A 24,643-nucleotide genomic window follows, 5' to 3' on the forward strand; every position below is an offset into this window, starting at 1 on the left:
GTACCGACAGGCTCGCGGGGGCTGTTATGGCCGAGCAGGGACGCCGTGGGCCACCTTTGTTGGTGTCAGACCGTAGAGATAATGATAATGCCAGCGTTGACTGTTTATCACTCTGTAGAGAGAGCTGCGTGTTCTTCTTGAGGAATTATCACAGCATTCGAGCACAGCGGGTGAACGGGGAGGAAACCTCGTATCGGATAAGGAATCCTATTATGCCAGCAAATGACTTCTTTAATGAACTCCGAGGAGAGCAGGTCAGAGTTGAGGTGCTGCCCTGAGATAATGGCACAAATGTGGCTTTTCCCCCTCATGCTTCCTCAGTCATGCCTGTAAAGATGTTTCCTCTCATGCAGGGGGAACAAGGCATCAAACTCGTATTTTGATCATATCGTGCAAATTTCAGACTCCCTCTAAAGTCACCCGCAGCACTTCTCACTGGCTGTCTCAGACCTGCATTTGCTGAGAAAATGTACACCACGTGGTAAACCGTTAAATTTCCACGAGGATAAACAAGATAATAGGATCTGTTCTGCCAAATGAGTGAGCAGAATAGTATGACAGCTAGGAGAGGGTTTTTGCCAGAGGTTTTTTTGTTGTTGTTTTGCTTTTTTTAAGGAAATAAAAACTACTGTATTTTTCCAATACCCAGCTCTTGCTGGAGTGGCAGCACAACAGATTCGACAAACTGTGACTTTGCCTTTCTTCATTGCCTTTCTCAGCCTTCTTCTGTGTAATGTTGACAGAATTTCAATAATGATATTTCTTGGGGAGGAGCTTAAAGCACTCATCAAGCAGCAGCCTAACAAGCTTTTCACTGGCCGGGGAGGTGCTGAATAAAGCGTCTTACTCCTGTTATGTTTCGTTTTTCTGTAGGCATCATGTGGTTGCCACTTTGAACTAATGCTTTAGAGTTTTGTTGCCATGACGTTCTATCCAGCAGGGATTGCAGTTTGAAATAAAAATACTTTTATTCATGTGGAAAGAGAACCTGGAGGACAAACCCCCAATCTTTCTAATATTGTCAGATTCAATTAGAAATCAGCTTTGCAGAACTGAGCTGCATTGCTATGCACGTTGGTAAAAGACAAAAAGTGATTTTTACTTTCAGTTTGGATGATTCTTCAAAACATGATTTCCAATCTTTAAGCAATTCAGTATTCAGTATTCAGTCCAACAATGTTTCGCTAATGCCTGTTAGCTGCAACAGTGGCAAAAACAGCAGCACGTACCAACAGAAAAGTTCAAGCTATCCTCAACAACTCACCTCAGCATCACTTTACTTGGTCAAAAATGAGCTTCACTGGCTCATTGTCTCATATCAAACTTCAATTTTCACAAATAGATGTGGACACTCTGCATATTGCCACCGCAGCCACATTAAACAGTGAACAGTGAACAGTGGACAGCCTACACATGGATGGCAGCCACAGCTGTTTGTCCTATAGTGACCACTGTAGGATTATGAACTTAAATTGAGAGGGGTATGAAAATGAGATTTTACATACTGCATATTAAAAGTGGGGGGGATGCTATTTTATGGTTTATACAGTACATCTGAGTCCAGAAGTGGGTAGATGTGCTGCATAGAGTCACTCTTTAAGCTGGGATGAAAAGCCTGTCAGTAAAAGGGGAAAACACCTCACACTTGTCTTTTCTTGGAGGTAGTCATGATATTGTTTTTGGTTGTGGACACAAAATAAAAAAGAAACTACTTTGTAGTGTGTCATTTCAAAAACCCTCAGACCAAATTAGTCACAGAATGCTTTTGAAATCATGAATTTGGTGGACAACTACCAGAATTTCCTTTTAAAAGTGTGACATTAGCCACTGTGCGTTTTACTCTGTGGTTTCCATGAATTTCAAGTGTATTGTGGCAGTCTTTATGTACATTACACAGTGAATAGGATACCCATATTGCTTGTTGTTCATGGCCTGCCGGAGGTACACCTGGTGTTGTAGCGTTGGGTTTGTTGTTTCCGAGACAGCTAAAGCCTGTGAACTAAAGAAGCTCAGCTGGAGTGAAGGGCTTGTCCTTCCCCAGGTGCCAAATGGAATCTGCAGTTATTACCATAATGCTTTCCTCCAGCTCATTTTACTCCAGCTTTCTGCTGGGTTCAGGAGTTAACCAGTTAAGCTAATGCAGCAGAATCTACTTTCTATCCTTCACTACTGGAACATATTCACTGATAGAAGATGTCAGGCTGTGAGATTAGCATCACATATCCAAAAACATGAGTTATACAGAAGTCTGTATTTTTACATACTATGTATGAATAATTACGAACGCTGGTGTGGGATTTCTATTGTCTACGCCTTGTGAGAGGTGAATGGTCACTGTGACATCTCACTTTGTCTGCTTACACACTTCAGGCTCTAGAAACCACATGATAGATGAGCTCCCATCTGACTGCATCACACCTCTCAATAATGTGCTGCTCCCATACCCCCACCCACCACCCCCCTCACTGCTCCTTAATAAGCTGAGAGGAACGTGTGTGGCTCAGTCCATGACCTGACCTCTGGTGGCCTTGAATAAAACAGGGACATTTACTGCAGTGTTGTTAGTGCCTGAATTCAAACACGCATTTCAGATAGCACATTGCAGTGTGACTGTAGACTTTTGAAAACTAACACATCAGGTTCAGCGTTTTGAAAAGCTATTTTATATCTGTCACTATGGTGATGGAAGATAGTATCTTAATATTCCAATTGGCTGGTACTGCCACAAAGATGAAGCTGCAAGGGGCTTTAAAAATTAACTTTTAAAGGAGTCGATCATGTGTGATTATGATTTAACCAGATTCATGCAAGCCCATAGGGGCTCTTGTTTGGATTTTGTGTGGGCAGGTCTAATAAGGGCAAGTGTGGTGTGCCCACAGATTGGCACTGAGGCTCAAAATGGCAAAACTGCTGTGGACCCCTTATAAGGTTGCCTTCATTGGCACCACATGTTTTTTCTGTGAGTAATCCTACCAACAAAATTCCCACTTCACGACCCAAATGGGCAAAACTGCTATAGGCCCCACATGAGGTAGCCTGCATTATCCCCACATGGGTTTTCTGTGAGGTTCTGTGAAGCACAATAGTGTAGGGCCCACAGGATTCCCCCATTAGGCCCCATAAAGGCAAAACTGCATTGGCTCATGAGCCTCACATGGACCCAAAATCGGTGCCACATTCTGTTGGCAAGCCAGTTATGGATTTGCCCATAGGAGCTGTGCTCCACACAGCCTCACACCTGCCCACTGTGGGCTCACACGGACATGCTTGCTGGTTAACAATATGCAGTAACACAAAACATTCAACAGTAAGGTAGCAAAGTTAACAAAATGCTTTTAGTTTACCTTTGCAAAGTGAACAAGTCAGTGAATGTTAGGCAGTGGGCCAAATTACTGGGAGCCAATATGAAGGGGATTTCATTTTTTAAAAAGCTTTCAGTGCATATTATTTTATTAATTAACATGTAAAATTATGTTTACAGTAGTGCACTGAAAACAGTCAAAATTCAGGAGGGTGATGACACCATAGGCATCTGTGTAAAAGTTACATTTGTCCAAAGCCTGGATGTCATGAAGTTCTTATTTAATCATTTGTAAATCTCTCAGTTTTATTAAAGAGAGGAAGAAATTCACTGGGAGCCCCTTTAACATTTCTGTCAAGCTTAGCTGGCCGGTTTGTTCACTTGGTGCTTCTATTCTAGTATAATGCTGTATAATTACCAAAGACTTCATATAAGTCATTAGTGTTATTAGTGTAGGCCTTTAACAACTGGCTCATCCACATAACACACAGAATAGGATTGCATTTTGAGTTTGCAGCATCATACTTCAGTGTACTGTTCATTACTGTAAACTTTTCTCTGACTCGCAGCCTTTTACAAAATGCTGTCTGTTCTCACTTCAAAGCTGTTTGCCCGGCTGAATAATTGCCGTATCGTTCCGTGTGGCTCCCCACCCAGCCCACTCTGTGGCTCTGTGAGCCGATGGAGCTGAAAGCTGTAGCAGTGATTGTCTTAAACCTGGCTGACAGGATGCTACTGACAGCTGAATCATCATGGCAGAGAGCAACACCGCCCATCCAACAGGGATATCTGTATTAAACAGAGTGATCATGGGACTTGTTTACACTGGTTACGATAAAACTGATTCACTTATCATCTCTTTGATTATTATGAAAGTATGTTTTTCTTTTTCCAAGTAAAACTTGTGGAGTAAAAATGGTGATATGTGAACACCATGATCCGTTGCAGGTTGTAGATTTGTACTTGGAAGAACACGTTATGATAAGCTAGTGACGGTGTTCCTGTATTCGTCATTAATTCATTCATGCACGTGAATCGTCTGTTCTCTTTTTTTGGCATCATTTTAATAATTTGTACATAAGACGTTTTTGATGTTGGAGCGTGTTTTGTTTGGTTGGGGATTTTTGTTCTTGGAAGGCTTCTGAGAACTCTTGAAATTGACCCTCACCTCTCATCTTGAGAAAGATTCACATCAAGGGTCCATTACTTTCTGTAAATCCTGTGTTTGGAGTTGTCTTGGCAACCAGCTCAGGCTTTATGTGTACAAAACGTGATTGAGGTTGGCCCTCATGGGTACTTGCCTCGCCCCTCTGCGCACCATGTGCTGCTGCTGATTAGCCTCTCCCTGAGCAGGCTGGGCTGGTGCAGGCTGTGCAGCATCTGATAAAGCCTAATTGATACGGTCGCCGAGGGAGGCCTTTGTGTGCTTTGTTGGCCCAGCGAGGCGCAGCAGAGTCAGACCTTGTCAGTGTGGCTGCTTAGACAATAGGAGCAGCTGTAACTCAACTCTGAGGAGCAGCAATGATGGAAACTGAGACCATCTCTGCTATTGATTAACTTGAAAAGATTGAGCATGGTGGGACGGAGTAGGTTGAATCCACCATAAGATTGCCAAGGTGAACCTTTTGCTCAGGAACCCCAGACAGATCCACGGTGTCTGGTCTTTGACATCTCTATCACACCAAAAGGAGCTTATAACTGGACATATAGCACAGGACTGCAGGCGACCGCTCAGCGTTAACAAAGGCAGCAGCAGCAGAGGGATGCAGGTTCAACCCCCTCCATGTGGCCCAGATACACACAGGCAGACGCTGAGATGGGATTGTACCATGTGGGGTGTCAGTGTTTTTGACATGCAGTCTGAACTGTGCATGATTTGTTTTGTTCCTCTAAATGTAAGCCATTCTTTTTAAGCAAGTTCTTTTTTTCCATGCAGAATGACATTTTTAGTCTAAGCCTTTTTAACTGGCTGACAAAATGTTGAAGTTCAAAGCTTTTTGTTTGGACTACTGGCAGTTCCTGTGTCTACAGCCTCTGCACGGTTTCTATAAAAGGTAAGATGCTCGCTGTGTTCATTAAGAGACTTCAGAATCTCACATTTTGCATGACTAGGGAAAAAGCCAGCTTACTAAAAGAAAGAATGTTTTGTCACATCACGTCAGTTCCTCTTGCAGAAATGCAATCATATATGTAGTCTTTTAGTTCCCATTTTAATTCCCACATGAACACAAAGTGTCATGTTTGACCCAGTCGTGGCTGACAGACAGCGGACACTTTTCACCCTCTCTGCTTTTTTTATGTCGAGAGAGGATGAAACGGGGACAAAAGACCCACGTGTCAGTGAGGTCAGCTGCTCTGAATGGAAGAGCTATTGTTGTGGTTTGCCTCGGACAAGCTCCAGCGCAGTATTCAGTCTATTGTATGTGTGGTCCCATCGGCTCAGGCAGCATGAGGAGGCACGTGCTCTGTGGTCCTTTGTCCAGCCCCAGTATTGCATCCAGATGGGGGTCTTTTGTTGTTGTTTGTTGTTGTTTATATTTTTTCTGAGTTTGTACAACAATATCCATGTTTACCTTCATGTACTTTATATAAACACATTTTAAAGAGTTTGTACAAAAACACTTATTAATTCCTGCTGGTTAAAGTAGAATTTTAGAGAATTCACACATCAGCAGCTGTACAGTCAATCTGGGAAGCTGTAGTACTCCGCTGGAAATCCATATCACACCCTGGAGGCTACAGTGTGGAAAACAACTTTATAGAGCTATTGAATTAAAAGAATACAATCAGATTATTTTGATCACTATTTTTTGCTTTAGTTTAATGTCTACATTATGAAGAAAAAACTATTTCTTTATGCCAATTATTTGTTTCCATGATAACTTTAAGTCCTGTTGGACCTCTCTCTCTATACTTGCTATAACCTACTTGCTACAAATAAATATATACCGTAAAACATCTGCGTGTAGAGAGAGAGAGTTGGTTTTTTTTTATTAGCAACATCATCATTGAAACACACTTCTTATAACTGCTTCTGACAGTTTCAAGTATAGACATAAAACCTGCCGTGTGCTTGTCAGCTCCAATACAATACAAAGTCAAGCTCTTCGGAAAAGTTTGTTGTTGGTGGTGTTTTGTTTATCCATGTTCCAGGGCCCTATGTCGCAGTTTACACACATTAGCTAAATAGCTAAACCCCTAACCCTGTCCTGTAGCTGTTTGTGTTTTTCAACTTTCGTTTGGGAACCTGAACACGTAATGTGTTTCCATTATGTTCGTATAAATCAGCACAATATGAGACCTTGCCGATAACATATTAACATTAACAACTTGTTTTAATCATTGGTCCAAAGCATACTGGTTACAGTGTTATCTTCTGGCTCAAGAGTTGGGAGTTCGCCTTGTAATCGGAAGGTTGCCGGTTCGAGCCCCAGCTTGGACAGTCTCGGTCGTTGTGTCCTTGGGCAAGACACTTCACCTGTTGCCTACTGGTGGTGGTCAGAGGGCCTGGTGGCGCCAGTGTCCGGCAGCCTCGCCTCTGTCAGTGCGCCCCAGGGTGGCTGTGGCTACAATGTAGCTTACCATCACCAGTGTGTGAATGTGTGTGTGAATGGGTGGATGACTGGATATGTAAAGCGCTTTGGGGTCCTTAGGGACTAGAAAAGCGCTATATAAATACAGGCCATTTATCATTTACCATTCTGTGAGAGGGTTGCTATTTACCCCAAAATACTTACAGCATGTCAAAGATGTGTATGTTTAAGCTAATACAAAATTAATGATGATGACTTTTCTGTCAAAAACCTATCTGTTGGCTTTTAGTATGGTTACTAATGATCTATTACACCAGCAGGATGCTTTTTAATGCAAGAAATGAAATGAATTTTACACTGTGTGATAATACAGCCAAAATCACTGACATGTTTGCTTCAAAGCTAATTTTGTTGTTTGTTTGTTTTCTGGGTTGTGTTTTATTTCATTTTGTAAAAGTAATGAGAAAGACTGCCCTGCGGGTCGGGTCAAGTGAAAAGAAAAAAGGGGAATATGTGATGTGGAGTTGATCATCTAAAAGGATGAACTGTCACACACCCCAAGGCCATCTTTATATCTATAATTGTTTTTGAGTCCACAAAAAATAGCATAACCCCCTCCTGATAACACGACTTAATACTCTGTTTTCCATTGAAGTACAAGTCAGTGTTTGCCTGGTGGAGACACATTTCATTATGCTTGAGGATGAGCCAAACTCAACAGCAGTGTTGTTTTGGAGTGTGGTGTAAATGGAAAATCTTCATTTGCTGTAGGCTTCTGAGCTCCGCTTTGGGAGCCAGACAGTAATGAGTTGCAGTTCTTTGCTTGGGTCAATAAGAGGTTGTATACAAAGAACACTGTTCAGTCTGTTAAAATGGAACAATCAGCAATATGCTGTATCTGTCTGTTTGCGGTTCCTCAGAGTTTTCACTTATGTGTAGAAAATTCAATGCATCTCTTTAATCTGAAAAATGCACATCAGAAAGTGAAATAGAGCCTTAAGGAGCCTTTAAATTAAACTTCTGATTTCAGGTTTCTGTGTTTCAGCCTCTGTGTTTTGCCTGTGATTCCAGTAGATCGGTGACCTTACTGATAATATTTCAACTCTTGCCCAGTGTCTGCTAATGGATTTATCTGTGTTTTAATAGCTATGGACGGACCACAATAACGGGTGTTGTGTTGATGGGACCAGAAACCTGTGATTGTGCCGTACTGAGAAATACATTTAAATATTGTCCAAACATGGCAGTTCATCAGCGCTGAAGCCCCCCCCCCCCAACACACACACACACACACACACACACACACACACACACACACACACACACACACAAGCCTCCCCCCACCTCTTTCATCATTCACACTGACTTGACTTCCTCATCCATTTTTCCTCATGTCGATGTGACCTGAGCCCCAACATGTACAGCTGCCAAGTCCTAACAGAATAATTGTTCGTATAAGTGGCTCATTTATGGATCTCAATTCGCCCGTACAAAGATTGAGACTTTGGCTTTTTCCTAAAGGATTCATCAGATTACAGTGTTTCTATCTGAAGTTAGCAGGCAGAGCAGTGGCTTTTTAATATTGCACATTCACTGTGGCCTGGATTGAGAGGGTTTCACTAAATGCATGACATCAAAAGCCATCCTAAAGGCATCAGGCAGGTCTGTGGTCCTTCTAAGACAGATCCCTGTGGAGTTTGCCCAAAGTCCTCGCAGACACCGATGAATCCTGATAAATCTCCAGATGCTTTTCAGATTCTTACCTACTCACCCAAGTGATTGAAGTGTTTTTTTATTTGTTTTTTATTTAGATGTACAAAAAAATAAGCAAACTGTTTAACACTCACTATATAATATAGGTTACATTAGAAAGAGAGTTAATATAACTTAAAGTTGCATTAATGTTAGTGTGTTAAAATATATGCTCATTTTAATTTGATGCCAGCCACACTTTTCAGAAATGTGTTTCCTAATGTGTTGGACCACCTTTTTTAATCACAATCAGCAAAAAGTGACCAATTGCTGTCATTTTAAAAGCAAAACACGTTTGTTTGATACAAGATTTCGGCTGCTCGGCAGTTCAACGCCTCATTTGTCATGTTTCGTTTCAGACAGGCCAGTTTAGCACCCAGATGTTTTAGTGAACCATGTTGGTGGAATAAATGCAGAATGTGGTTTGACATGATCTTGCTGAAAAAAGCAAGACCTTTCATTGGATGGCAGTATACTGTATATTCCACCCCAACATGTAAATATCATTCAAGATTAATGAGTTAGTCGAGCCATGTGCACCAAATTACTGCCGTGTAATTACAGGTTACATAATATTACATCCAATGATCCTCTGCTTATTCAAAGGGGGTCTGTAAGTGTTCCTCAGCCAGTCTGTACTGACTGACCATGCAACTTTGTTAAAGAAATTACAGTGTGGACATTCTGGTGTTGTCTGGCCTGCGAGTGAACATTTTGTAGCTGATACACTAGCAGCTTGTTCGCCCAGACTGCACCACCCAGTAGCAGATATGGCTCGTAGCGGTCAGTTTGATATCAGTCACTCTTTCTGTGATTTTCTCCATGGCATGAAATGGAAACATCAAAGTACGAAGCCCCTGTCAAATCAATCTGCTGTGTGAATGTGTACAGAGTGTGGCAGTGCGAGCCTGGAGCTGCCGTCACTGTGGTTCACAGCTCTGGTGCCTGTGGCCACTGATTCTCCCTTTTGTTGATTAGCTTGCATTACATATTAATTATATCTGCCATTTTTCATCTGTTTCTGCTCTTGTTTCTTCATTGAATTGAAATATTGTGAAAATATTGTGAGTCTTTATCAAGCAGATAATTCACACTGACGTTTTTATACTGAAGCATTAGTATCAGCATTCATTCTAACTCTTAGTAGCTGACCCAGCCATGAGAGTGGAGGTCAAAGATAGACAGAGAAATGTTTGGCAGCTGCTCATATAGGAAGACACAGAGACCAGCAGGCAATGGAAATACTTGGTTATTCTTAAACATCTAAAATAACAAAGGCAAAGGTCTCAGATGGTCACTGTAAGGATTTCCTTTACTATGTGTCAGCATATCGTTTACATGCAGCTGAAGCTTGTTTGGAGCCGTTGATATGCCTAGCTGTTATGGTTATTTAGGTCACTACACTATAATACTCTAGTGTAGATGCTACCTACAAAAAGTAAATTCTAATCAGTTCTTTACCTTATAATATATGAATCGAACTCAAATACATTGTATATACAAACATAAGAAACCAAGGTATCTTATTTAACTTTCCAAAACATTTCAAAAGTTTGTACCTGTAACAAAGGATAGATTATAGATGTGTTTTTAAATACTGATATTTAAAATAAAATGATTTTTAATTCATTATATTCTGATAAACAAACAGGTAGTAATGATGATTAATGTCCAAGGGTGGTTTTATGTTTTCAAGTCCAGGATAAAAACAACATGCATGAATGCCAGCTTACTGTGTGAAAAAGATCCATTCAAATGGAGACTGCAGTATGCACTGAGGGCAACATCTACAGTCCTCACTCAGTGCCAAAATAAAAAAATAAATTCCAAGTAATCAGTCGTAGAAAGATGAGCTTTGGGAGAAAGCGCTAATAACCGGTGTCAACATTTAAACACGTACTGATGGAGGCTAGTTTTTTGTAACTCTCCCCATGAGTTCAGTTGAGCTTCTTTCAAGTCTTTGTCTGCATCACGAGTTACCCTGCATTCAAAGTTCAAGTTTCCTTTGCTGGAACACGGAGCACCTCTCCTCCTTTCTGTCATTCTTTGTAGAAGGATTTTCAGACTGCACAGCTGTTCGCAGCTAAAGCCCCTTCCAGACACGCAAGTCTTACTCTGATTGCAATTGAAGGTGTCAGTGTCATGTGTGGAAAAGCTGCTGACTTTTCTACAGAAGAAAGATCTTAGACCTCAGACCTGGTGATATTTATGCATTAGTATCATTACAGTAGAAGAGTGTGTGAATGCATTAACACTGGCAAATATGAATTAGTGGCATAAACTCCATAAAGGCAGTGTTTTTCTACTTCTTATTTAATAGCACCATTACATGACATTTTTCATTCGCTCCATCTAGCCTGTCCTTATCTTGCTTTTTAAATGCTCTTGAAGCATGAACAAGATTACTGCCAGACATGGCAGTTTAAGAAGTGATGCTTAAAAAGCTGCAACCTAATCCCAGACTGCACCCAAAGCAACAGTCTTTACAGAAAATCAGCTATTAAAAATATAAAAATAGGAGAGTAAATACTTGGTCCAGTTAACTCAGTTGCTTAACTGAACCGTAAACCCTCACGCGTTACACACTGGGTGCGTTGTCTCTCATGAGACAGATGATAAACACCAGACATCAAAGAGTTTTTTACTTTTTCTTTACATTCACTGACTCAGCATGTTGACTTGGATGTTTTATTTTCCTCTTACTGCTGTTTAAAGATAGCTGACGCATCACACCCACTGTAGCATGACCAAAATAATCTTATTCAGCTGCAGCATGTTTCACGATCCTTAGGTCAGATACCATCTATTGAGAGTTTGTGAAAAACAGTGAGACTTGACACCACAGGAGAAAACAATACCTGAACCTTTGCACATCCCGTACTCAGCCAGTGGGATGATTTAGAGGAGGAATGGCGTGGCAGCAGTAAAAGATAAGCTACTGAGGAAAGGGGCTGCAGCCAGCTAGTGGAATGTGAACACTCACTAGTGTTACACACTAAAGCAAGAAGGGATTTTCCTCCCTGTCTGGTCCACTTAGAAGCTGGCCTTACTTGGTAATGCTGGATAAGTCTCTGCTCTGCTCTCCTCAGACAAGAACAGCTTGTGTCTACTTTTGCAAATGTAGAATAAAGAAATGAAAAAAGAGGAACTCAGAAAGGAGCAGTGACTGAAAAAACCCAGCCTACAGGATGGAGAATTAGTCATTTTTTCTCAGGAGCGAGCAAAGACTAGTACATGTTTTGTGGTCAAGTGAGGAGAGAGAGAAGGAGTGGCATGGGTGGATGCTGCTTCTCCTGAGGCAGGCTTTTCCCAGCTCTGAGTTGCCTAAAAACATTTGGGTCTCTCACTCAAGAACTTAAACAAGCCAAATCTGTCCTGACGATGTCAGGGGCATGTGGAATCTAATGTGGAAATACTGCATTTCAGTGCGCACGATAAGGTAGGGGGATCCTCTTACTCCAGAGCTCAAAAGTGTGGTGTTGGTGTGTGGCTGGGAAAGCATTCGGGCTCATGCTGGTTCCTTCCCCGGGGTAACGCGTTTTAATAAAATTGGACACCTGTAGATCAGGGGTGGTAAGTTAGCCTTTTCTTTTTTTAAATAGATTATTGCAAGATGAGTTAGGCTGCACTGTGAGACTGTATGGTTTACCACAAGTTTTAAAACAAACAAACAAAGCTGTGGTATGCAATAAATCATCAGATGATTTAAGATCAAAAGTTGTTTAGTTGATTTCTTGTTGTTTTTTCTCTGTTTTAAATCATTTAAATCCTTTGTTTTCAACATTTAGTCCATCAAATGTTACAGAATAGTGAAAACATCCATCTTGAAACAAGTCATTTTTATACAAGAGCCCAAACATCCAAATGTATGGTACTTCAGATTGAAAGTACTCGTTTAATTAGCTTAGTGTTGATCCAGTAAATACTTTTCTTTGAAAAATGGCTGCTGAGCATGTGAGTGGTCCCTGTGACCTTTTGTGATTGAGTATCTACCAGTTTCTTAACAGCTATGATTTTTTTAATCATGTTCATCTTCCCAAATAAACAGAATTATATTATCCACGCTGTGACCCTCCAGTGCTGTCTGGGATTTAAAACTAGAGGTCTTTCAGTTACGCCGAGTTTTGGACTTCTTAATCTGAGATGTGTCCAAAGGGGTGATCCAAGCTCTGCAAGACCCAACTCTAATACAAAGATAATTAGATCTGTGTCAGGAAAATGAAACCCTACCCAACTTTATTAGACTAGAGCAGTTAATGTAGAATATGGTCCCAGTACGACACAGGTACAATCAGGTCAGGTCTCGATTCCTCTGAACCAACTGGACCCATAATGACCCCTATCAGGAACCACTTACTGAAAGTATTGATTATTAAATTAGTCGTATAATTTGATGACTTAATGGGCAAAGTGTTTCAGCAGTAGCTTAGAAAAACTGTTGTTTCTTTGGAGATGACTGGAAGAAGACTTACTATGCTTCGTTCCATGCAGTGCCCTCCATCTGTGTTGTCGTATTAAACATACTGAAGATGCTGCAGGGGATGGGCTGAAGCATTAATGGTTCCTCGCAGTGGTTTCACCACAGCAAGGCTAAAATTAGTGGCCACTGTGGCTAGAGCAGCCTGACTCAGCAGTAGACAATCACCATTCATAAACTGCTACGGCCTGTAATTCCAGTCTCCTTGGGTCTGCCGGCCACAACACAAATGTTCCTCCTGGGATTCTCAGCAAGTCCAGGCGTTATATTGAATTTCTGATCTCTGTCTGGTTCTGCGCACGCAAACAGCCTTGTGTAACTTGGCCATCAGACATTTTCCGTCCGTGCCGATTTCTCATGAATGCCACAGTTACATGCTTTTTCCTCTTGGCTTGGAGTCCCTTCTGTCTGCTCTGCTAAAATTGACTACACATTTACTCACACATGCACACATGATCTGGAGGCAAATGTGTGGTGTTTTTAAATAGCTGACTTTAATTAGCCTGGTCTATATTTACGCTAGAGTCTTTTTTTTTTGCCACTTTTTTGATAGTAACAGTGGCAGCAGAAGAAAATTCTAGCACAACATTTAAGAAGATCAACGTTTTCTGCTTTCCAGCATTGTCGTGGTGCTTCGTCTTCTTTTACCCACATCCACAAAATCTCTGTACAGGGAATGATGAGGTGGACTTTCAGTTCAATAAATATGTGAAAATTACAAGTAGTTGACACAGGATTTTTTGGTGTTCTTGGGTTGTTTTGCATAATTAAAACCTTTTGCAGTGTTATTGCTGTCTCTGGCAGAGTGACCTTTTGTAGCCCTCCTCTCTCTGAGCTGATGGTAGAGCAGCATGTCTGCAGAACATTCCTGAGGACAGAAGTCATAGCTCAATAACTCACGTGCTCACATGCAGGTCCTCACCCTGTTTCTCTGATTCTTCTCCTGAATGTCTGTCTGCATACCAACCCCATCTGTGAGTGTGAGAGTGGTCCCCCCAGGTATTCACTCTCTGTAGGGAATTTTAACCTGCTTTTGTAATAAATTCCCTGTAAAGAGCCTGGCTGCACAGCAGAGGCTGTCCCAATCTTTGTTTGAACTCTTAGCAGACCGTGTTTAGTTCAAAGACTGTGTTCATGCAGCCCATTTAAAAAGGTTTGCCAGTGAAATAGTAGAAGCTAGCAAACCTGATCTGCTAGGAGTGCAGACATTATTTATTTAACTTGGGGACTCAGACTGGAGCTGCAGCCTGTTTGAGGTGACCTACAGTGGAATACGTGTCTGTGTGTCTGCTTCCTGTGCTCCTAGTCTCCCCGACGAGAGGAAATACGGTTTCCCTCCTGAACTGGACAACAAACCCTCAGCTGTCTGGACAATTACTGTAGCTCTGCAGCTTCCTGGCATGCGTGTAAACACGGCAGTTGAGAGTTGTCTACAAGCAGATGTGCGCCTGTGTTGTGAATCGATACCCACCTGGTCCTCCATAAAGGCTGCACTTTAATGGTAAAGTCATTTCTGCCTTAAGCGGGGAGTGGTGGTGTAGAGGGCCTTGTGTAAAGAGTACGGAGCGGAGTCAGTGAGCTGTTGGCCATTCACTGTCTGACAGAAACTCCCTCTGCCCTGTCACTGGTGAAGAGCAGCTGCAGTATCTCAGGAGCTTTCTGCCGTCGAACACCTGAGGCAGGCAGGCGGGAGGCAGACGAGCTTTTAACACAACCGAGAGACAGACAGAGCACCTAGGAGGAGGCGTATGGTGAGTGTGGGTCTAATTCACTGGTGTCTGCTGAACGGATTGTTTAAGGAAATGCAGATGTTAATAGATGTTTGCTGGTCTGCAGCCTAGAATAATGTCACATGATGATAAAACTGCATTTTATGTTCTTGTGCTTTGTGTGTGCTGGGATGTCAGTCGGTATAACTGACGTGTGTCTGCATTACTGTGTCACTGTACTTCTGCCATTCCTCAGCAATTTCACACTTTTTGTCGTTAATGTGGAAGGAATTCTTTTCATCCTGATTAGGCTTGTTTGACTCACTGTGGTGTCACTGACGACCGATGCCACACTTACGATACAGAAACTCTATAGCTATAATCTAAATCTCTGCAACTAGACACAGTGTTGTGTTTAGCTGTTTCTGTCGTTACTTTTGAAGAAGTCGAACGTCAGGATAATGCACAAGTGCACATTTGTCCCTTAATAAGCTGCTTGTTGTTGGACTGCATGCCAATATTGTGTTATAAATAATTTAACACCACAGTGTCTTATTGCCGCCTGTAATTTGATCCAGGTCTTCTTTCTTGGACTCCTGTTTGGACTCTGTGTTTCTTTAATGTTTTTTCTCTCTCGTGTGTTTAAAATTTTTATCATATTTAATCCAAATGTGTTCACCTGGATCCTGATTGATAAAGTGAGCTACAGGGCTCAGCCCAAGACATTATCAGAGGCAAAAAATGGCAAGCCAGTACTAATTTACCTTTTAAATATTTCATAGTTTGTGTAGTTCATTTATTTTAAATGAACCAGCCTAAGGCAGTGCTAACTCAACATTAGCTCTAGTTCCCCCTCACCTTTACTCCTATGCCTAGTCTATATAAAACAAGAAGTGGTTAAACGCTCCAGCTGGTGAGGTATAGGCTAACCCCAAATATCATCATTTTCCTGTTTAATAAAGTTTAGAAATCAGTTTCACTGGTGAGAAATCTGAGCAAAAAACCATATTATAATACAATAAGTACTTCAAGAGCTCAAACTTTCCTTTATTCTTTTGAAAAGTATTTCCAGAGGTTTGCAGTGAAATAAAAAATTTGAACCCTTTTTGATATACTTTACACAATATTTTATTTATGATGATATATACACGTGTAGCATTCATTTCATCGTTTACTTAAATATGTTTAAATGATTAATAATAAAGATCAAGTGAAAACGTTTTTCTCAGGAACATTGTATGTGTATTCAGATTGTACAGTTACTGTAATGTACATGAAAACGCGTTATAAAATGAGTCTACTTCATTTACATGAGTGAGTGCCAGTTAAATGACTATGGAGGTTAAACATGGACACATTCTGTTGGTAGATGTCACATGTTCCTGCCCCTACTGAAACAGAGAGCATCTGAATGTTTAGCTTACAGTTCTGTAGGAAAAACGGGAGAAAAGAGGGAATAATGTTAATGTTTCATTTGAAACCTTCTTTTCACCATGTCTGCATATACACAGCAGGTGAGGAGATAAACCATAATATTTCAGTTAGACAAGATCTCTTTCTAATGATCTCAGTACATGCTTGGATGAAAGTATGATGGATTTAAATTGCCATAATCAAGAATAAATCTCTCAAAAATAATGGCGTGTCACTGTAGCTCAGGAAACTGCTGTGCTCTGAGTCCCTTTTTTAATCACTATCAGGTGCTACTAGCGGTGGCCGATGGCCCGGTCAATAATGATCGGATAGTTGCTCTTGGGGGGAGGGGGACGCCACAGCCACCTGGGGTCCTCCTCCATCTTTTATACATGCCAGTGAGGCCAAGCTCATCAAACATTAATGGCCAAAGCTTGGATCGCTCTACCTCCGTCAGCTAGACTATGACCCTGAGCTGTCAGTGGTCCAGGAGAGGTACTCCCGACCCGGCCCTAGCTGCCCCGTGAAGCCTAAATTCACTCCGACTCTGGTAACAGCAATGTGCCACTTGGTCACGGCCCTCTGATGGATTAGAAGCTCGGCAGTGCTCTCATAGTATCCCATAACCAATTAAAATCTAAACTATTGAATGCTAACCATATTCACCAGGACCTTTCCCTTCCAAAGTGCTTTTCCCAGTATGGTGTGAGCCAGGCCATTATCCTCAGGAAGGGCTCCGCCTCCATCTTTGTAAACTCAGAAAGGATTGCTAGGTTCCAGCTGGAAGTGGCACTCACCAGCATTTACCAGTGTGAACACCCTGCTAACATCAGGCTAGTCACATATTATGCATTTGCAATTGTTTGAGTCGAGTTATCGCCCCAAACCTCTGGGTAGTCAAGTAGAAGGTTTTGAGAAGGAAACTTAAGCAGCTTATTAAACAGAATTTCGAATATTACTCTCTCGTTTAAAAAGTCTGAATTCATCTTCACCTGGAATGTGCGATTTAGCTTTTTGTTTCAGTTTTCATCTCATGAAAACAAAGGAGCAAAGCTATGAATGAATAAAAGAGAGAGGTTAAGCTCTCGGCTATTCACTTCATGAACAGCTTAGTTAATATGACTGCAGCATAGTTTATAATGTTACGTAGCTAATCAATAGGGGGTTAATGATTCCTGGAACACCTCCTGCTTCGTGCCCACACCCTTCGGCTTGTATTATGGGAGAGTATCGTTCACTGGCAGCTCGGGGTTTTTGTTTTCACTGTTGTGTAGCATATGCCAGGAGCGGCAGTGTGTCAACAGAGGATGGACATTAGTGCTATTACTGCTTGAGGAAATGCATGTTGTTAATGGTGTGGTGCATTTGCAAAGGCTGCAGGAACTGAGTGTTTTATTATATGTTTGGACTGCATGTTGTCACCCCATGTGTTTTGCATCGCACTGATTAATTGTGCAAATCTGAGAAATGCACTTTTACAATAGAATAATAACAGTAATTAGAGACACACTTTCCTTATTTGTAAGCTGCTGCATCAATTGTGTTTACCCTTTCTCCTCCCACTTCCACCTCCTGCTGGCCACCCGCCCTTTAAATAAACCCCCCATCCCCTAACTCACCCCACCCAGCTTTCATTCTCTTTCCCTCATCTCCTCCTCTTCATCCGCTTTTATTATTTCTGGTTGAAGTCTGCAATCAATTAGTATGAGAGAAGGCCCAATCAATTCCCACTCATTTGCAATTCCTGCCCGTTAAACACTTTCCTTTATTACCAATGTCATAATTAATGCGGAGGAGATTGAGGGGCGGGGGGTGGGGGGATTCTGGGGGTGGGGGAGTGGAAGGGGGTGGGAGAGTCTTTGCCTTATCGCCTGCTGCTCATCCAGACATCACTAATCATCAGTGTAGCGGGCCATGCTTGCTTTGTACAGCAGGCCCAACAGTAAAGAAGTGAAGCTGGACTTGGCGACAGACGCTTTACAGTTCTGTCCATATGACAGTCAGTGAATGCACTGCTATGGAGAAGTAAATATATATTGCGTATGTTCTGAACGTCGTCACAAGAGTAAACTCGAGCAGCCCGTGTTGGTAACTGTCCCCCAAGGACAAACTGTCCACAATGTCAGAATTTGCTCAAGGACATCCTTCATTTTTTTTTAATTAATTAATTTATTTTGCATGACATTTCTCTTCAGTGGAGTGTGATGCAGAAAACTGTTCGGGCCTTTTGTGCCAAACCTCTTGCAACAAAGATAAGCACATTTTCTGCAGTGCTGCAACCCCAAATGACTGCAAATTATGCTCTCGCGTTTTTGGCTCATTTAAAATCAAGCCAGAAAAAGAAAAAAGAAAATGTTGAAAGGTGATTACAGCTGAAATCATTATCACTTAGAAATGCCTGAAATGTTCCTACACTTGTCCTGAGCCTGTGGACCTGTGGTTTTGGTTTGGATTATTATCTTATGTTTAAAGTTAATTCATGTTAAGATTTTCTTGTTCTTAGGTTTGGTTTCTGTTTTGTATTTTGAGCTCCTTTTGTTCTGTGTCTCTGTGTTTCCTTCCTGTTGCCATGTCTTATGTCTCGTGTCTGTGCGTGCCTGTTGTACCTCCTGTTTTACTTTGATAGTCCCTGTCCTGTGTGTAGTGTGCCTGGTTTTGCTTCCTTTTGTCTCGTCAGCTCTGATTTCTCCCAGTTGTGTTTCCCTCCTGTCTCCCATTCCCTGATTGCTCCTGTGTGTATATAAGCCCCGTGTTTTCTTCTGCTTGTTACTGGTCCATCTGCGTTACCTCCACGTGTCATCCTGTGTTCCACTCTTTATGTTTTCCTGTGAGTTATGGTTTTAGATTTGTTGGTTAGATTGTCCCAGTTTAGGTTTGTTCTTAGCTTCCGTCTGTCCCATCTTGGCTCTGTCTGTATTATTACCTCATGTCAATAAAGCTCACTCATTGCATCGTCAGTGCCTGCGATTGGGTCCTTTTCCCTTCGACTTCACATGGCTGCCGCGGCAGTCGTGACAACACTATCTACAAAACAAGTCTACAAGTAAAATTAGATTAGTGAAACCCGTGCATTGGCTGCTTACTATTAACCAGCATGCATGTTAATGAATCAGAATAATTTTAAATCAAACTTTCAATCTGCTATCGCAAACACCACCAGTGCCCAACTTTCATGGTGTTACAGGATTCAAATGTGTGACTTCTGTGACTATAGAAACTGACATAATAGGGTCCAAGAAGGAAGTCACAAAAGACAAAGTTTCCTTGGGAGTGGTGATGGTTCACTAATGTTTTTAACGAGATTTCAGATAATAAAATAAATCCTGTATTTGTGTGTGCACTGTTTGAATGTAGTCATACACTCTCCAGAGTATATGACCAAGTTTATTGCACAATGAGTTTTCCAGCAATGCTGCACAAAATAATAAAAGCACAGAGTAAGGGCTATAAACAAGTACAACATTTCCACAGAAACGCACAAAAAAAAATCACAAATTAACAAAACATGAAAACAGCTGTGAAACCACCACGCAGAGATTCAAACTGACTGCAAACGGCCCTCGCGTCCTCAGTGTGACGTTTCCAGGGGTCCATTGTCTCAGATAGGGTCTATGGCTAGTAGATGTGCACAGCTGTGTGGAAGCATGTTTTATGAGCAGCAGGATGAGATGGTAGTGTGACTGGGGAGGGAGGGTGCAGGTGGTGGACCAGTGGTAATTACTGGGAAGCCCTGCTGCTCAGTTAGTGGTCCCAACACACCAGTCTGTCTTCTTCTGGACCCTAATGAAAAGCCTTTTAATATCTGATTAGCTTTTAATGTCACTCTGTGGGAGTGGGTGTGGTCTGGAGACTTTTATTAGAGACTAGGAAAATGGGCCTGCTTGCCGGCAGTTTGTCATTTTTGATTGAAGAGCCGAGGGATGCAGGTGGAGATATAATTACACCGGAGGTCAGTAATGTTTTCATAAGTGTGCGGTTGCGTGTTTATGTGCAGCCTTTTATGGTTTCTTCCTAGTCTCCATTTCGGCCCGCAGAGGTGTCCCTTTGATGGATTGTACAGATAAAGTATTTGATGACACAGGAGAGCCCGGGCCCATTAGAAATTCATAGCAGATTATCCACACAGCTCAAATGAAAATGGACATCAGAGACATAATGGCTGTCGTTGGCATTTTCCACCACTTTCTGTGATATTGTTTCCTTTTCGTGACTTAACCACTCTCATTTTTGAAAACAACAATTCTTCAAAGAGTCTCTAACAATCATATTGTTCTGCTTGTGCTTCACGCCAGCAGCTTTCATCCGATCGCCTCTATCAAGTCACGGTGACAAGAGCTCTCTTGCAGAAATGAGCTCTCATGCTGCATCAATACGAGTTGTCTTTGAAGGAAGTCCATGCAAACAATTTGTGGACTTTTTGTTGTATTCTATTTCTATTTGTTCTTTTTTCAAAGGTTTGTTTTCACTCTTTGACTAAAACCTCGTCACAGATGTCGCTGAATCATCATTTTTCACCAGAGACAGCACTTTGGAAGGATGCTTTGTAGTGACAGTGCAGAAGCATGCCACACATTATTTAATATCTGGCTGCGCAAAGCAGCCAGGACCTAAAGGTAGTGGGTTTTTGCCGGGCTGTTTGATTGCCGCTCAGCTGTAGCTGTGTGTGTGTGCTGTGTGAAATGTGTTCAGCTGTTATGGTGCATCCTGCATACTTGTTAAATATAAATGGCCGCCAAACTGATCGTGGCAGGTGAACACTAAAGCTCAAAGGAAATTCCTGTCCAAGTTTTAATACATTTGCACATGATTCAGTAGCCCATTTGCTGACCTGTTTAAACCTGAAACATGGGTCAAAGCGGTTTTTTTAAACACTTACATACCTTGATTTGTTTCTAACTTAAGACAATGTCAAAGTCATTTTACATTGCAGGCCACGTACAGCCCACTTTGATCTTATTTGGTTAGGGTTAGAGATAGCTTGATATGAGAAAAAGAAGTGAAGTTTCAACATTGAGTCTCAGTTTTTCTACATGATAAAAAAAATGCTCTGCTCTGTCAGCACCCCTCTTTGGGCTTAAATTGTTAGAAGTAAATGTGTAAAATTAAGAACTCTGTAATTACACAATTTGGTGCAGTATGAATGGCCATGGGGGACATCTTTGTCACTAGGAAAAGCTATAAAACTTGTAAAAAAAATAGAGTGAAAAGTCCAGAATTTATGTCCTACTTCACATTTTTCAAAGCCATCCAATGAGCCACATTGACTGGGGCTGACTCTGGCTCCTGGGCCTTATGTTTGACATCCCTGGATTAGGCCAATGTATCAGAATCCTGTTGCCCGTGAACTTTCCAAGGTGTATCATTCAAAATAATAAAGAAGCAGAAACATATTTCCTTTAAAACGATAAATTTGTCCGTGTATCCTCCACAGACTCGTCTTTCAAACAGCCTGCTCTGACTCGTCACAGAGTCACAGCAGCCACAGCGATCATCAATTAGTCACTTGCTTGGTTGATGCTGTTTATGATGCAATCCATGGATGTCTTCAAGGGGCATCAATTAAGTGAAAGTCACTGGCATGTCTGTTTTGCACAAGGTATCCTTTAGCAGCAGTGAATGATGCACCAGTTTATGCTATTAGTGAGACATATCTGTCACTCCCAGCTCACCTTTTTCTGCATGCAGGATCGCTATTGTGATGAGACATATTTTACCCCAAACCAAGATCTTGTCCTGAATCTACTCTGTCAGAGTAGATTTGAGTGCTTTAATCTCCCCACAGAGGTTTTTTTGTATATGGGCAAATCTTTTAAATGTTTAAATTTATGGAATGAATGCACACATGCACGGCACATGTTCGATAGCAGACTTGATCTCAGGACTAAAATCTCTCAATAACCAACGTCAAGGCAGCAATGCTAAAGAATGCCTTCTTCATAATGAAAAGAAGCAGATAGCATCAGATTAAACTGCATTTCATGAAAACCTGCCATAAGAATATGTCGTCTTAGCCCACTGGGCAATCCACTGATCCCTAAGGTTCACGTGGCTTGCGTGTCTTTAGCATACCCTAGTGTGTCAGAACACGCTTGCTCAGACACGGACCAGTTGGAATGGACACAGTGCACGTCTGTTGTGGTCGCTAATATGCAAGGAACACTCAAGCACTGCTTCTATGCAGCAGCATTAAAAATTGCCGCATGAACACACTGATTAATTTATAAGTCATGCGAGAGGGGCATAGGCAGCGCACCCAAAAAAATCCCAGATAAGCTGCATAGTGTGAGAGTTCTTTTCTTCTACACAGACAGATTGTGATTTGCGTGTCTGTGCGTGTAAATGGGTATGAGAGAGAGAGAGAGAGAGAGAGAGAGCATGAAACTGAGATGCTCCTTTCAGTTCAGGATGAAGAGAAAAAAAGAGGCCTGAAATATTTGGGGAAGTGGGGATTGGTAAGGGGGGGATTGGTAGGGGGGGATTGGCTTCTAGTCTTCTCATATCTTATAGAAAGACTTGGAGACTCTTTCCAAAGAATGATTCTGCCATTGTCCCACTCTGGCTCTGCTTTTAAATGATCAGATCATCTGATGAAAACCCCTCCCTACAGTCAGTAGCAGTACACCTGCATTTATGGTTTGTTAGCATCCAAACTGTTATATTGAAGACGTTTCTCTCACAAATCCAGCAACAGTACGCTTCTTATTGAACTCTCGTACTACATCAGATTTATCTTTAAAGTGATGCATGGCGTCGGGCCATGAGGTGGCACTCAGCTGCCTGACGGTAAACACTCATTAATTCCAGCTCTGCCAGAACACACAAACATCTGCCGTCTGTTGCCGTGGTGACTCAATGGACCCCATCCAGCAGGCACCGTTGCATGCCTTTCTGCGCACCGTATTTCAGTGCACACAATGCCAGCCGGTCCTGGTACCAAAACAAAGCAGCCGCCTCCTCGTGGCTTGAAGCAGGTCCGCTGTGTGTTAGAGGGAATCCCGGATCCTGCGCAGAGCCTGCTGCTTGCTCACATGTGCGTGGACGGATGTTTAAATGCTCCGACAGAAGCCCTGACGCAGCACAACCCAGGCCCTCGCTGCCTTTCTGCAGACGGCGTCCGTCCTGATATCGCAGGCTGTGGGGCAAGGCCTGGTTTCATTTTCGAGGATTCTCCTCAGATTCTGTTTCCTGTACAGAGGTGCTTTTCTGAGGAAGTGACTTATCATTTCTATCAAAGTGATAACATCAACCTGGTCTGTGTGAAGTGTCTGCTTAGATTTGTGCAGCCGTTATCAGCTTGAGCTGCTTTATTCATTGTACCACAAAAAGTAAAAGTCACAATTCAATTTGTGGTTCCAGGAGGCCGCTGTGAGAAAGCAGACATGCTGTGAGCGCTGTCTTTAGTAGCGTGTTACATCTGGACACCTTAATGTTGTGACAGGCTGTCAGGAGACGGTGTCTTGCTTTCTTACGCCGACTCGTTTCTCTTCGTGGCGTTGAAGCCGACAGTGCTGATGTGGTGTCAGAAGTAGTGCCAGCACAACACCAAGCCGCTGGGCTGCGGGCGCCTCTAATGAGCTCCCCTGAGTGGTAAGCAGGCCGATGGAGATGGCCCGTCCTCTCTCCTCCCCCTCGCTCAGCGTGCTCGCCTCTAATTGGTGGGAGAAGAAAGAGGGACTTCACTCTAACAGGAGACAAAGCTTTGTTTAAAGTGAGTGACACAAAAAGTAAAAGAAAAATCTATTTCTGCCTCATGTGAAAGCAGGTCCTCTCACCCCAATTATAATTTCTGGCAAAGGCCCGAGGTTTACGTCGTCCAGTATGTCCTGAGCCCGAGGAGAAAGACATGGGTGACGCGAGCAGAGTCAGGTGTTCGTTTTGGACGATGGGAGACTCTGATGTGCCAAATGAATGCTGCTTTTTCACCTATTTTTAATCACACTGTTGGCTCTTAATGTCAAAGTGCTCTTTGGAATGACTGGAATAATGACGCCCTCTACTGCTCAGTTAGCAACACAGCCAACAGAGGGAAACAAAATCAACAGGGGACCGTGGTACATGTTAGCTCAGCTCAACCACCAAAGGATCCAGAGGGAAACACAGTGAAATGTCTTTATTTTTTTATTAATTCTAGTAAAGGCATGGCTGTGGTTTAAGAGGTGGAGCAAGCCATTTCTCATATTGTTGCTATGAGACACGTCTGGACAGTGTTCAGTGTGTGTGTGTGTGTGTGTGTGTGTGAATGCAGCTCAAAGCAGAGGCTTGATAACTGCTCAGGGCGTGAAGCTCAGGCAATTATGACATGAAATCTTTGTGTTTCGGTTCTCTTTATCAAAGCAAGCTTGTGGCAACATTATTCAAAGACATATTTTGGATTTTAAAAATGTATTTAAGCATTCTGGTGTCACAGTAGCACACCCACGTGTGCCAAGATCCAGGGTTTCCAGGAAGAACAGTGTAC

The 24,643-nt window shown here is 42.2% G+C and overlaps 1 protein-coding gene across 8 annotated transcripts in view; it reads left to right on the forward strand.

The window, feature by feature from the left end:
- Window positions 1-24,643, forward strand: part of iqsec1b (IQ motif and Sec7 domain ArfGEF 1b) — a 246,871-nt gene that overhangs the window by 169,437 nt on the left and 52,791 nt on the right. The window contains exon 1 of one of the 8 annotated variants that reach the window (XM_085272903.1): window positions 5,181-5,355. The exons of 6 other annotated variants lie outside the window; for them this stretch is intronic. In XM_085272903.1, coding sequence (XP_085129029.1) covers window positions 5,279-5,355 — 77 coding nt within the window. In that variant the 5' untranslated portion in view covers window positions 5,181-5,278. Of the gene's footprint in view, window positions 1-5,180; window positions 5,356-11,952; window positions 12,026-24,643 lie in introns of those variants that run through there. One more of the 8 variants, XM_085272905.1, reaches the window with a different exon arrangement.

Source organism: Mchenga conophoros, linkage group LG5 (genome assembly GCF_057382185.1).
Source record: "Mchenga conophoros isolate Kocher_MC1m ecotype Shallow Benthic linkage group LG5, M_conophoros_male_GT1.1, whole genome shotgun sequence".
Classification (NCBI taxonomy): Eukaryota; Metazoa; Chordata; class Actinopteri; order Cichliformes; family Cichlidae; genus Mchenga; species Mchenga conophoros.